We start from the raw sequence: 13,073 nt of genomic DNA on the forward strand, positions 1-13,073 counted from the left end.
TTTCATGACATATCCTGGTCTGAGGCTTTATGGGTTTAAGCAGGGAACTGGCGAATCACTGGCTTCCACGTCATCGCGCAGGTCGCGGACCCTTAATCGAGCACGTGATTGGTCGTCCGTTTCCCAGCAGCAGTGCCAACTCGAGGCTCGCCTGCTACAACGCTCCTATTGTACCGCAGCCGAACAGCCTCAATGCGCATGCCCAGGCCACGTGACACCCAACCGACAGAAAGCTAACTCACCAGAAGAAAGTAAATAAACAAATAACGAACACGTCGTTTCTCATGAGGTGTTACGTGATAAATCTTTTACCTCATCAGGAGTTATAATCTGTCGCATTTTCCAGGTTTAAACTGACCATATCAAACGAAGTCGCTGGGGGGAAAAATGGCGGCTTGTAAACACCATCATGATAATGGCGGTGTGACATAATACTGGAAAACTAATCAACGATTCCAAATTCATGAGGAGAATCCCAGCCCCAGTGATCAATAAAAGCTTCTAAAGCTTGTGATAACTATTGACTGATGAACGATATATCCAAAAAAAAATGCATTTAAATTTTTTCAGCTAGAAATAGCTTGAGATGTGAATTGTAGCTGTATTCAACTCCATTCTCGTAAAAATAATTTGTCAGTCTGAGTACAAAGCTCTGAGCTTGTAACACTAGAATGAAATTTTAATTCAGACAGAGAAATAGCATGTCAATATTATTGCAAATAGCCAACCTCCTTTAGTCCTATAGAACTGACAGTCAATATATCATAGACTCAACAAGTAGATGCATAAAAAAATAAATAACAGTCAAAAAGTAACAAATCGTTAACAATGGCACTCCACGATAAATGTATGGCTTTGAAACTTTGCGCTTTTTTCCCCCATTCTTCATCAGGATGCTTTCATGTTATGTCTACATAACAAGGTTTGGTAATAAGGGGTATCGTCACACTTACATAAAAAGTCTAGACAAACATTTTTTTTTCCTCTAAGTTTACACATCACTACTCACAACAAAGGAAGCTCCTTTGCACATAATCAACGAACCCATCTCAGGAGTTCTTACATTTTGAAACAATGCTTTACATGTAGTGTTACAATTTATTTGATTTGGTTACAATGACTTATTTGGTCCAACAATCACCAAAACACTATGTTCTAACTTAAGGGCTATATTTAGTTATATAACAGGACATACGTTGGCATCATCTACCCATTTGATCAATTACTGATATGTTCAAACACATTTTCACGTTGTTTTTTTTTCCTATAGAATCAAAGACCTTTATGTGACTGAATGAATGCAGATACACTGTAAATGTTAAACCAAGCAGAATTGATAGATCTAGGCACCCACACCCACATGCGCAGCCCTTCTTCTACTTCATATAATAATAGTGTTATTTTGTGTGTGTGTCAGTAGAAGTAAGAGAATGCCATAGATTATGCTGTTTTTAAAGGCAGCAAGACTTGCTGCTGTGGGACTCTTCTGCCCCCCTGTGGACACTCAGTGGCACCTTACACATCTGTATTTCCACAGTCGCTTCTTCTTGGTGCTCAAAGCAGTTTCAAGCTACCTGTAACATTATTGACCATTTCGTCTTCTCCCATGATGGCCAGCACAGTGCTAGAGCCTGGCTCCACCTAAAACCAGGAGAGGAGGCATTTGTAATTAATAGGCCAAATGTGCACTCCCTAAGCACTTTATTAGTTGTACACCTAATCATTCATCCAAATATCTAATAACACAATCACATGGCAGCAGTGCAATACATAAAATCATGATAATACGAGCCAGTAGCTTCAGGGAATGTTCTTGTCTAACATAAGAAAAGGGAAAATTACAGTGAACAGGCACATCCGGTTAGAAGCAGTTCTGCAAATGGAAACATCACCTTGTTGAGAGAGATCTGTGAAGAATGGCCCGACAGGTTTGAGCGGACAGAAGGGATACAGTAAGTCAGATAACCACTCTGTACACTATTGTGGTGAGCAGAAACATATCTCAAGAAGTCAAACCTTGAGGTGGATGGGCAACATCAGAAAATCACTCTGGGTTCCACTTCTGTCAGCCAAGATAATCTGAGAGCTGAGACTACAGTGTATAAACACAAACTAAAACTAGACAGTGACCTGCTCTGATGAATCTTTGATTATATTTCGGGCAAGTGGAGGGGGATGGTTTTCTTGGCACACTTTGGGCCCATTAATACCAATCAAGCATCACTTTAATACCTATTTGAGTATTGGTGATGGTTAATTGTGACAATGAAGGAATGTACATGGCCATCTTCTAATGGCTACATCCAGCATGAAAATGCACTAGTTTCTTACACTAAGTTAAGTGTTCTTCATTGGTCTTTCCAGTCACCGGATCTGAATCCAGTAGATCACCTCTGGGACGTGATAAAACAGGAGATTCACAGCATGAAAGTGCACATGAAAATCTGCGGGAATTATGTAATGCAGTCATGTCAACATGAACCAGAATCTCAAAGGAATGTTTCCAACATTTTGTGAATGAATGCCACAAGGAATTTAGGCTGTTTTATGTGCATAGGGGACAGCCTATATACAGCCTTTTAAATATCTCAGGTTATGTGACAATTTTAATCCAAGAACCTAAAAAGTACAACACAAAGCTGTCTCGGAATTTTATTGGATCTTGTGTCCCCCAGGTATATATCTTTTTTGGGTATTATTGCTAAATTGTTTCTACCTGTGTGAGTCCGGCATCCTGTATCAGTTTTGTAGGGAGGCTTAAACTCATAGCGAGTGCTTGCAGCTCCAAGAGGTGTGCTGTGTTGGTGCCTTGTAGCACAATCTTCTTAGCTCTGAATGTGTAAAACACAACAAGAAATATATATGCATCAGTACCACTGAGATAAATAAGGGTGCCAAGTGAGTTAGAGCATATTATTCAAATGCTGGCTTTCTTCTTTATACATGACATTTAGTTGTGTCCCTGAGCAAGGCATTTGCCACAAAGCTGCTTGGCCTGGAAAAACAGCTGGAACTGTTTGATTGTTCAAGCAAAGAGAAACAAATTACAGTGGCTTGTAACTTTTCTTTTTTTGTGAAGATTTCTAATGTTGCAGCCTGAAATTGCCTGGGGTTAATGTTATGAGTCTATGCAAAATAACCTACAATATTAAAGTGGCAAGAAAAATCTATCTAAAATGTGATCTATTACTATCTGGGCAGCGATACAATTTTGGTAATTTTGCCTAAGTGCAGCACCACCACCACCACAGTAGATGAAAAATGAAGCCACAGAAAAAAATGAAGCAAAGATTTGACTGAGGTACAAAATTTCAGCTTCAATTCAATGGGTTTAACACACACACAAAAAAGAAACTGGAGCAGTTTATGGATTACAGCCACTCTTACGTAGTCACTTTGTTTTCACAGGCTCAAAAGTAATTCCTTCTTTTTACCTAATTTAAAATTTGGCCACTTAAGATTCTCTAACTTTTTTCTTCCAGCCCAACGATGATCTCCTTCACTTGCACTAATACCAGAGCTCATATGAACAGCAACCAAATGCATAAACTTGGAATGAACTCAACTCTCTTATCTCCTTAATTTTTGTAATAACCTGTATATGAAAATGCTTACCAGTTGACTGTTCAATAACTTTTGAGCCTGTGAAAATGGAGGAGCTATAAAAAAATGGCTATAATTCCTACATGGCTTCATCCATTAAATTAAACCTGAAAGTCTACAAGCGTTGTATTACATCGTGTTTGCTTCATTTCAAACCCATTTGTGTGGTTTTCAGAGGCAATATTTTGTAAATTGTGTCACAGTGCAAATACATATTGATGTGACTGTAGTCTGGAAAATTATTACAAATAAAATCATAAAAGGTGTAATTGCAAAAGCGGGTCATTTTGCAATGAATTCATGCAAATTCATATAAATAGTTAGAGACTTGTGAAATTAAGGTGTCATGTGAAGTCCAGGACAATGTTATGAACAAGTATTAATCAGGGTTTGATTATTAAATATTCCCAAACTTTGAATCCAAAGTTGAAATCCTATTTTTTTTAAACTTATAAAATACATTTATTACAAATAATCAAGGTGACTGCCTAGAGGAAGCTGTGCATCGAAAGTCTGTGCGGATGTTGAAGAAAGCAGTAGTCAGAGAAGCTTAACTCTTGACCTGATGCTACCACCACTGTGCTTTATGGTTTAGATGCTGATCAGCAACGTTGCTATTTTGCCCAACAGCTCTGTCAAAAAAGTTATATTTTTGTGGAGTCTCCAGGCAATGACTCTTTCTGTGGAACTCCATATTTCCCTACAGCTTTTGCTTGTTTTTCTTGTTTTGATAACCCCTTGATCTTCATGATGATGCTTATTCTGGTATAATGACTAAGAAAACAAAATGTATTTCAGTTCCTTTGCTGCATTTTGGTTGTGCGCCATATATTTGCCATTTATTTTACTCAGTAGTAATTTTAATATATTATTTAAATCTATGTTTATTTCTTAATTTACATTTCTATACCTTAATACCTTAATATGTTTTGAACTCATGATATCTAAAGTATGTAACTTAGTGGGCCAGCATTAATGTATTCAATGTTAGAGATTTAAGCACTTATGTACGTCGCTCTGGATAAGGGCGTCTGCCAAATGCTGTAAATGTAATACTTATTTTGCTCTTTTCTACCATAGGTCTAGTGACTAACAAGGTCATAACTAGTTCTGCCAGGTTTGTTTCATCTTAGGAGGATAGAAAGGATATATACAAACAGGCACTACCTTCTGTGTTGATCAAGAAGGATTAAGTACTTTAAAGATATTTCATGAGTTATTATGGAATACTGATTGACACTGCCTCACCCAGCATGGTCCCATTTCCAGGCCATCTCTCTCCAAGTATTCTTCTCCTGCATGGCCTGGTACAGAGCCACAGCTGCATGTCCCACCTGCGCTGCCACCTGGAGGAGTCACAAACAGTCTCAGCACTTCAGCTCACTTTGCACTGTACATTAGCTTGTTTCAGCAACTCAACAGTTTTTACATATACCTTCCCCACTCCCATGGACAGCTCCATGTTCACAACAAAGACCATCTTGAACATCATATCTTCATCCCCTTCTTCCTGAGATGATCAACAAAGAAAATGCACTCAGAATAGACAAACAGAGGCAATGTGCTGTAGTGTGGATGTGTAGGTGTGTAATAATCAACAGACCTCATTTTCCAGCTTGTTGAAATAGTACATCGCAGCCTCCTCAGCAGACACATTCCTTGTGTGTAGGAGTGCCTAAGATAATCAGATAACACACACAATAATAACGTTTAACACCAAAAAAGCAGATTGGGTCATATATAATATACAACATACAATAGAGATTTGTTATTTTTATTTGTTATTTTGTTTTACAGTTGAAACATGGGATATTAAAAATTAGATTTTTTTCTTGTGTAAGGAGATATAATCCAATAAATGTGGACTAAGATCATGTAATGTTTAAAATAATATGCATATTTATTATGAATTTCAATGTACTGTGGCACAAAAAAAAACAGACACATTTCAATTTAAAACCAATTCTCCAGGTTCCTTCCCCTCCCAAAAACAGCAGATTCGAACGGCCGTGTGACTGTTAAAATCGCACGACCAAATAAAAAGGCAAAGGCAGGTCGACGTGTTCGTATGGCACTCTGCAAATTCAGGGTGTGTCCCAGCTTCCTGCCCAGTGTTCCAGTAATATCTGATCTACCACATTCCTGGTCAGGATAAGAGTTAGTTGAAGATGAATGAATAAATAAATAACTAACATCTACAAATAGATTTCAAAGGGGGTGAGCATGTGATATTTACATTTCCAGCATCTGACAGACACCTTCATCCATAGCGACTTACATTATCTGATTTTTTTCTTATATACACCTGAGGAATTGAGGGTTAATGATGTTGCTCAGAGGCCCAACAGTGTCAGATTGGTGGACCTATATCCCAGCACCTTAACCACTAGGCTACCACACACCACAGATATTGCCCACAGACATTACAGTTGCAATATTCTGTATCTGAGGAGTGAATACTGTCAGACTGATGGCTGCTGATGCAGACCTGTCTGGCTGCCTCCTCAGGGATATCCAGTTCTCTGAGCTGCTGGAGGAACATCGGGTTCACCTCCTGATGGGCTGAGTCTGGAGGACATTGTTCAGATGACTCCATCGCTTCACCTCTCTGTTGAAAACACATGATGGGAGAATTAAGTACTGTTAACTTTAAAGGGATGGTTTAGCCGACGTTTATTATGCATCAGCCATCAGAGCCAGACGTGTCAAAACCCTGAATAAAACCCTCAGCCTGCAAATTATTCTGTGTTTTAGACAAAACAACACGAATGCTTGTCTGTCTGTCTGTCTGTCTGTCTGTCCACTCCGGCGCATTACTCTGATCGCGCTGTTTAAAATCTAAAACACGCTTAAGTTAAAGGGATGAGATGCATTCGCAGTGCACGTGCCTCACTTCACATAACGCACGAGCTCCGTATCTAACGTTTACCTACCTGCTGTGATTGGACGCTGACTCGAGCTCGCGCGCTAAAAGACTCCCAACAAAACCGTCACGCGCACTTTGCAATTTAACGCTCACCTACGTTTATTTTTTTTAACAATGTCACAAAAGCACACAGCGGCATACGAATTAAATCACTTATCTAACTAGTATATAGCGTTTTAACTAAATATTTTAATCTGCTAGCTACAACATATTTTTGTGCGAATGCGCATCGACAGAGACGCCATACTGTTGAGTTCCGGTTCTTCTTCCGGGTCACCCCTGAGAGGTTTTTTATTTTTATTTTGCTTCCTGAAACCCAAATGTGTTTTTTCATTATTTAACCTATAGTAAACATTATTTAAAATTGATATTTTGGCTTATTTATTTAATCTTTGTGTATTTAATGATGGGAGTTTGGATTGAAGTCATGTGACCTGTCACGTCACTGTAACGGAGCTTCCCAGTCACGTGAGCGGGCACGTCACCGTAACGGAGCGTCACCAAAAGTTCTCTCAACATGCTGCTGATTATAAGCCTAAAGGCGGCTGAATTCAAAAGTTAAATCATGGTTTTGTTTCAGTGGGTTTGGGGCCGCTGACGTGCTTATTAGTGTTTTGTGACAATGTATATTGTTCTATACAAACAAAACTGAATGAAATCCTTATGCCATGTTCATTTGTGGCTGGTGACGTAATCTCTCTCCGCGAACACCATGTAGGCGCAGTACCGCGAATTAGCACCAGGGGGCGCAACGAGAAAGCCATAAACACAAGGAAAAGGCGGCATTAGATTCTCACACGGTTGACTGCTGTTGTTCTCTCGATTTGTTCCATCTCATCCAACTGGCTTAAGCACAGCACCCATTTCCTAATTAGCGCTTTAAAAAAAAACAAGTATTTTGTGCCAATGTATGTGGACACGTGACCAACAGACCATGTGTGGCTCTTCCACAAACTGTTGCTATAAGACTCTCTACTGGAGTTAAGGCGTATAAACACGTTCTGGCACGACAATGCCCCTGTTCACAAAGCCATGACATGTTTTCACAAAGATTGTAGTAGAAGAACTCAAGACACCGAATACCTAATGGATGAACTAGAAAGCCTGCTGAGCCCCAGATCTCACCAAATCTCAATAATATACCTGTTTGCAGAAGGAACGATATGGATGAATGAATGAATGAATGAATGAATGAATGAATGAATGAATGGATATTCAACACATCACTGGAGCTGTGTGAAATCCCCTCATGCATCAAAAGCTCCACCATCATTCCCGTCCCAAAGAAATCCATTACCGGAAATTACCGGACTTAATGACTACAGACCTGTGGCTCTAACTTCTGTGGTCATGAAATCATTTGAAAGACTGATTTTGGCTTATCTGAAGGACATCACTGGACCCTTACTGGACCCCCTGCAGTTTTCCTACAGAGCAAACAGGTCTGTGAATGATGCAGTCAATATGGGACTGTATTATGTTCTGCAGCATCTGGACAGACCAGGGACTTATGTGAGGATCTTGTTTGTGGACTTCAGCTCTGCCTTTAACACAATCATCCCATCACTCCTACAGCCCAAATTAACCGAGCTCTCTGTGCCCTCCTCTGTCTGTCAGTGGACCACCAGCTTTCTGACAGACAGGCAGCAGCTAGTGCGACTGGGAAAACTCAAATCTAGCACCCGTACCATCAGCACTGGTGCTCCTCAGGGTTGTGTCCTCTCCCCACTGCTCTTCTCCCTGTACACAAATGACTGCACCTTTAATGACCCCTCTGTCAAGCTCCTGAAGTTTGCAGATGACACCACACTGATCGGCCTCATTCCGGACGGTGATGAGTCTGCTTACAGACTGGAGGTTGAACAGCTGGCTGTCTGGTGCAGTCTTAACAACCTGGAGCTGAACATGCTCAAGACAGTGGAGATGATCATGGACTTCAGGAGAAACCCCACTGCTCTCCCCCACTTACCATCATGGACAGTATTGGAGTCATTCAGATTCCTAGGAACCACAATCTCCGAGGACCTGAAGTGGGACATTCACACTGACTCCATTGTGAAAAATGCCCCAGCAGAGGTTGTACTTCCTTCGCCAGCTGAGGAAGTTCAACCTGCCACAGGATCTGCTGAAACAGTTCTATACTGCCATCATTGAATCCATCCTCTGCACCTCAGTGACTGTTTGGTTCAGCTCAGCCACCCAATCCGACCTCAGACGATTACGGAGGGTAGTCCGGACTGCTGAGCGAATCATTGGCACAGCAGTGGAGTACATATTTCAATTTGCAAATTTTTTCCACTGTACATACAACTGTCTATTATATATGTGTTCATTTCTTATCAATGCCATTCTGTTTACACTGTGGAGCTACTGTACTAGAACACATTCCTCGTATGAGAAAACATACTTGGCAATAAAGACCTTTCTGATTCTGATTCGGAACAAAAGTCCCCACAGCTACACTCCAAAATCTTGTGGAAAGCCTTCCGAGAAGTGCAAAGTTTATTATAACAGCAAATGGGGAACTGAAACTGAAATGTTCAAAATAGTGTATGTATAGCGACATGTATAAGTTTCACTGCGCACAGCCTGGGTTGGATATAAAGATGTCAGTTCTGCAGAGTAGTTATTGAAAATTAATAGACATATATGGTCAGACTGTCAAAAGCCATGAAGTGCGTCATAATTCAAAGACACAGACACAAAGCAGTGCATAATAAATAGGAGGTTCCAGGTTTCTAAAAGTTTAATTTAGTGTCAGTGTGTCCTGTAATTATTAAGTCTGTTTTTTGTAAATTATTTCAGACTACATTCAGTTCAAATTTCAATTCAAATTTATTTGTATAGAATTATTAACAACTGACATTGTCTCAAAGCAGCTTTACGGAACATAAACATAAAACAAAAGGTTAATATAAAGATGAATATAAATATGAATAGAACACAAAAATTCAATATTAATATTAGATATCTATTTGAATGTATTTCTATCTATCCCCAGTGAGAAAATCTGAGGTGACTCGGGTGACTGTGGGGAGGAAAAACTCCCTTAGATGGTAAAGATAGAATAATAACAAATGTTGTTTTGATGAGGAGATTGTCCTCAAAATGTTCAGCCACAGCCATGCTCAACACACCGTCTAGCAGAAAGCCTTTCCAGACGAGGGGAGGTCATTATAAACAGTTAAAACAGCACCAGGGGGTCTGATGATCAGGTGTCCAAATACTACCAGCCATATAGATTTTGTTTTATTAGCACAGGATGTCTTGAGTCGTTTGACAATTTCTTAGATCAAACAGAGCACAGGAACATTAACATGTTTCTAAGCATGTTTTTTCTCAACCGTCCTAAAAGTGCTCACTTACCAACCTTTCACAGCAGATCTGAATGGAGGTTTCTTACACAACTCTATACTTTTCACATGTAAAATGATCTTTGATGGAAATAATAAACTGGCTTAAACATACAACACAATAGATTAGTTGAGGAGCCATAACAAGCTGCTTACCACAGAGACGGGTTATTATAATTCGAGGATATTTCCAAGTCCTACAACAGTATAGCAGCAGAAATGGGAAACACAAATAAAAAAATGAAAGTGTTGTTTAAATAGTGTACCGTTTAGTCTAGAGAGGATACACACAACAGAAATGATATTAATGGGTCAGATCAGAAATTCACAGTCCACATCTTTTAGAATATTTTTATTAAATCTCCATATAATTTGTAAAAATTTTCACATACTGTTGGTAAGAAGCTACAGCTGAAACACAATCATTATGCATGATGCTATTAACAACATATTTTCAAACTTAAAGAGCCTGCTCTAATCTACACATAATTTATATAACCTAATAATAGTTATAACTTTATACTTCCTTCTGAAACTTCTGCACATATTTTAATCTTAAACAATTACATCTGTTCGCACCGCTAATTACACGTGTGGTCCATGTGTCTTACATTTATGTACCATTAAATCCTTTATGCATCACTAGTTCCATCTTTCTGCATTTTCACCTCTTTTCAAGTTAACTGTGTTGATTTAAAGTTTTCTCTCCCTTTCAATATGTCTGTTTCAGGATGTATGCTAATAACCTTTTGTTAAAAACAACAAAAATAAAATAAAAATAAAAATAAAAAAACAACTAAAATTAAAATGGCTAGTCATCAATCCACTTGCTGATAATGATACGCTGAAGGCAATGTAGTATAACAAAAATATTGACTCCACAATGTAGTAGGAACTGAAGCTGGCTCTCAAACCCACTCACACACACACACAATACTTTTCAATGGTTATTGATTAGAACATCAGTTTCTCTCATGCCATATAAAAGGAATGTTTAGAGCAGAACCGATAACTTTTTCCAAATTCATTCGTTACACCTTACACATTTACAGAGTCGTTTTCCTGCATACTGCCCTTCCAGTGATTCTTATACAAAAAAAAAGAGAGATAATAATAAATGAATTAAAATGTGAGGGACAATCACCAGCTATCTCTTTAGTGCCAAACACAGACAATACATTAATACAACAGACAAAATGTTGAAATGCATTCTAGTGCTAGATTAGAGAAGACTGAAAGTTCTTTTGTTTGTATTTTTCTTTCCGTATCAGAGCTCCTTTTAATGACTTGGACGGATGACACAGATGGTTTGAGAAGAAGTGGAACATGCATGTTACATGTGCTAATATTAAATAAATAATCATCTAAAATGACTAGATTCTGAATTGATGTTTTACACCAGGAACGTTCACTCTGTCACACCCTGCCAGTGGAAATAAGCAGGAAAAATAAAATGACAACAGAAAAGCCCATGACTTCATTATATTAGTTCATACACACAGTAACTGCTGCACGGATGGAGAGAGTCTGCATACTGATAAAACACACAGAAAGAATGAAGTAGAGAGAATCGGAACGAGAAACATATGAAGAGGTAGAGAACGGCAGGAAGAAGCGAAAGTTCTGTGAGGCACAGATTTCGTTTTTTGACCTGTACAATTCATGCCTTTTGAAGCCTTGTCTCTACTTTGACATGTGTCATATTAATCCTCTTGAAATGTTTGTCTATGTGTAACAGAACCGTATGAACTTGAGCCCATGTCAGTCAGTACTGATTTTGAATGCTGTATGTAGCATGAACTGGAGAGTCTGCAGCCGGTTTGTGTTAAAAAAAACTGCAGTAGTCACCTGATTGAGTCGTGGAGGAGATGGACAACATGGCTGCTCTTCTTGCAGTCACTTTACACACACACTCCACTGCGTGGGTACGTGTCCTCTTTGATTTCCCCAGAAGGACTGAGAGAGAACTTCCTCTTGAAACTGTCCCATCATTCAGAGAATGTTGAAGAGTCTCCAATTTACTAATCCCTCAGATAATGACAGAAACCATGTAGTCCAATTACACGGTGAGTCCTCTTTTCCCATGTAAAGTGGCAGTGTGTTTACTCCATCATTTAAGTCAACGCCACAGTGCTGTGGTTCTCACTCGCTGCTTCTACACAACTCTGCAGTCAAATACATACAGTAGGTCCAGTCTTCAGTGCAACCCATGTTTTTCATCTTCTTCTTGTTTCTTTCCCCTCCTGTCAATCATCCCTTTCTGATCTCTTAATTACAAGTCTGTCACTTTGTTTTCCACCGCAGCTGCGATCTGTTGAAGACGATAACCGAGCTGCATCTTCTGAGCCGTGGTGTCCTCTTCTAAGGCGGTGATGATCTGAAACACATACAGAAGGTACATTAGAGAATGCTTCACTCACTACTTCACCTACTGTCCATACTGTCTAATGCCTAATCGTCAACTTACCTGGTCATAATATTTGTTGATATACTTGTACAGCTCATGCAGGGCCACTAGGTAATTCAGCTCTCCTGAGTAAGTCTAGGCAGAAAGACAGGGAGGTCAGGAAACTCATGTCTTCACATACACTGCAGGTAGAAGAACATCTCTATTTGAAGTTATATGAAATGAAGTTTTATGAGTTAAAGGATTCCATGTACCCTGGAGTGTTCAGCTAAAGCGGAGTTCATCTCCTGATCACTAGCTGGGATCGTCTGCCTGATGTCAGCATAGTACCTGAAATATTTCATATTAAAGTCAATGTAAACTCAAACAGTTATTTGTTTCAGTTTAGGATTTTAAAGCAAACGTCTGCTTCAAAAAAACTTTTGAATATTTTCACATTGGAAGAACATGTAAAAGCATGTTTGTCTCTCATACTTCTCCACCATCTGCTTATAACGGGGAATGTCTCTGGCATACAGCAGCTTGTTGATGGGGGAGTCCTGCAGAAGACAAAACACCAGAGTGTTTATGAATTCATAACTTCTAACTTCACAGAGGTATATATATATATATATATTAATCAGGCAATGGGTATAAAAAAATGGCAATACAGCTGTTATAAACCTGCCTGAAACAGGACACAAGTGTATTTTGTCCCCAGGCACCACAGCAGGACGGTTAGTGATCTAAACAGCTCTCCAAAGATTATGGCTAGAGACTTACAGAAGATAGTAGAGGCCAAATA

At 39.2% G+C, this 13,073-nt stretch overlaps 2 protein-coding genes across 10 annotated transcripts in view; both read right to left on the reverse strand.

Moving 5' to 3' along the window:
* Nucleotides 1–653: 653 nt before the first annotated feature.
* si:dkey-19e4.5 (UBA_like_SF and PTH2 domain-containing protein) lies at nt 654–6,802 on the reverse strand. Its single transcript, XM_027146273.2, has 7 exons — nt 6,537–6,802; nt 6,092–6,211; nt 5,207–5,278; nt 5,039–5,113; nt 4,852–4,949; nt 2,717–2,831; nt 654–1,641 (listed from the first exon to the last, which is right to left on the reverse strand). Exons 2-7 carry the CDS (start codon nt 6,197–6,199, stop codon nt 1,555–1,557), a joined length of 555 nt encoding a protein of 184 aa, XP_027002074.1. The 5' UTR covers nt 6,200–6,211; nt 6,537–6,802; the 3' UTR covers nt 654–1,554.
* Nucleotides 6,803–10,219: 3,417 nt separating this feature from the next.
* plxnb1b (plexin b1b) overlaps nt 10,220–13,073 on the reverse strand; it is a 62,461-nt gene continuing 59,607 nt past the window's right edge. For all 9 annotated transcript variants that reach the window (XM_047813539.1, XM_047813544.1, XM_027146261.2 and 6 more), the window contains 4 exons: nt 12,764–12,828; nt 12,544–12,619; nt 12,350–12,424; nt 10,220–12,259 (listed from right to left, as the gene is read on the reverse strand). In XM_047813539.1, the coding sequence (XP_047669495.1) occupies nt 12,155–12,259; nt 12,350–12,424; nt 12,544–12,619; nt 12,764–12,828 (321 nt within the window). In that variant the 3' untranslated portion in view covers nt 10,220–12,154. The remainder of the gene's footprint in view (nt 12,260–12,349; nt 12,425–12,543; nt 12,620–12,763; nt 12,829–13,073) is intronic.

Source organism: Tachysurus fulvidraco, chromosome 5 (genome assembly GCF_022655615.1).
Source record: "Tachysurus fulvidraco isolate hzauxx_2018 chromosome 5, HZAU_PFXX_2.0, whole genome shotgun sequence".
In the NCBI taxonomy this organism is placed as follows: Eukaryota; Metazoa; Chordata; class Actinopteri; order Siluriformes; family Bagridae; genus Tachysurus; species Tachysurus fulvidraco.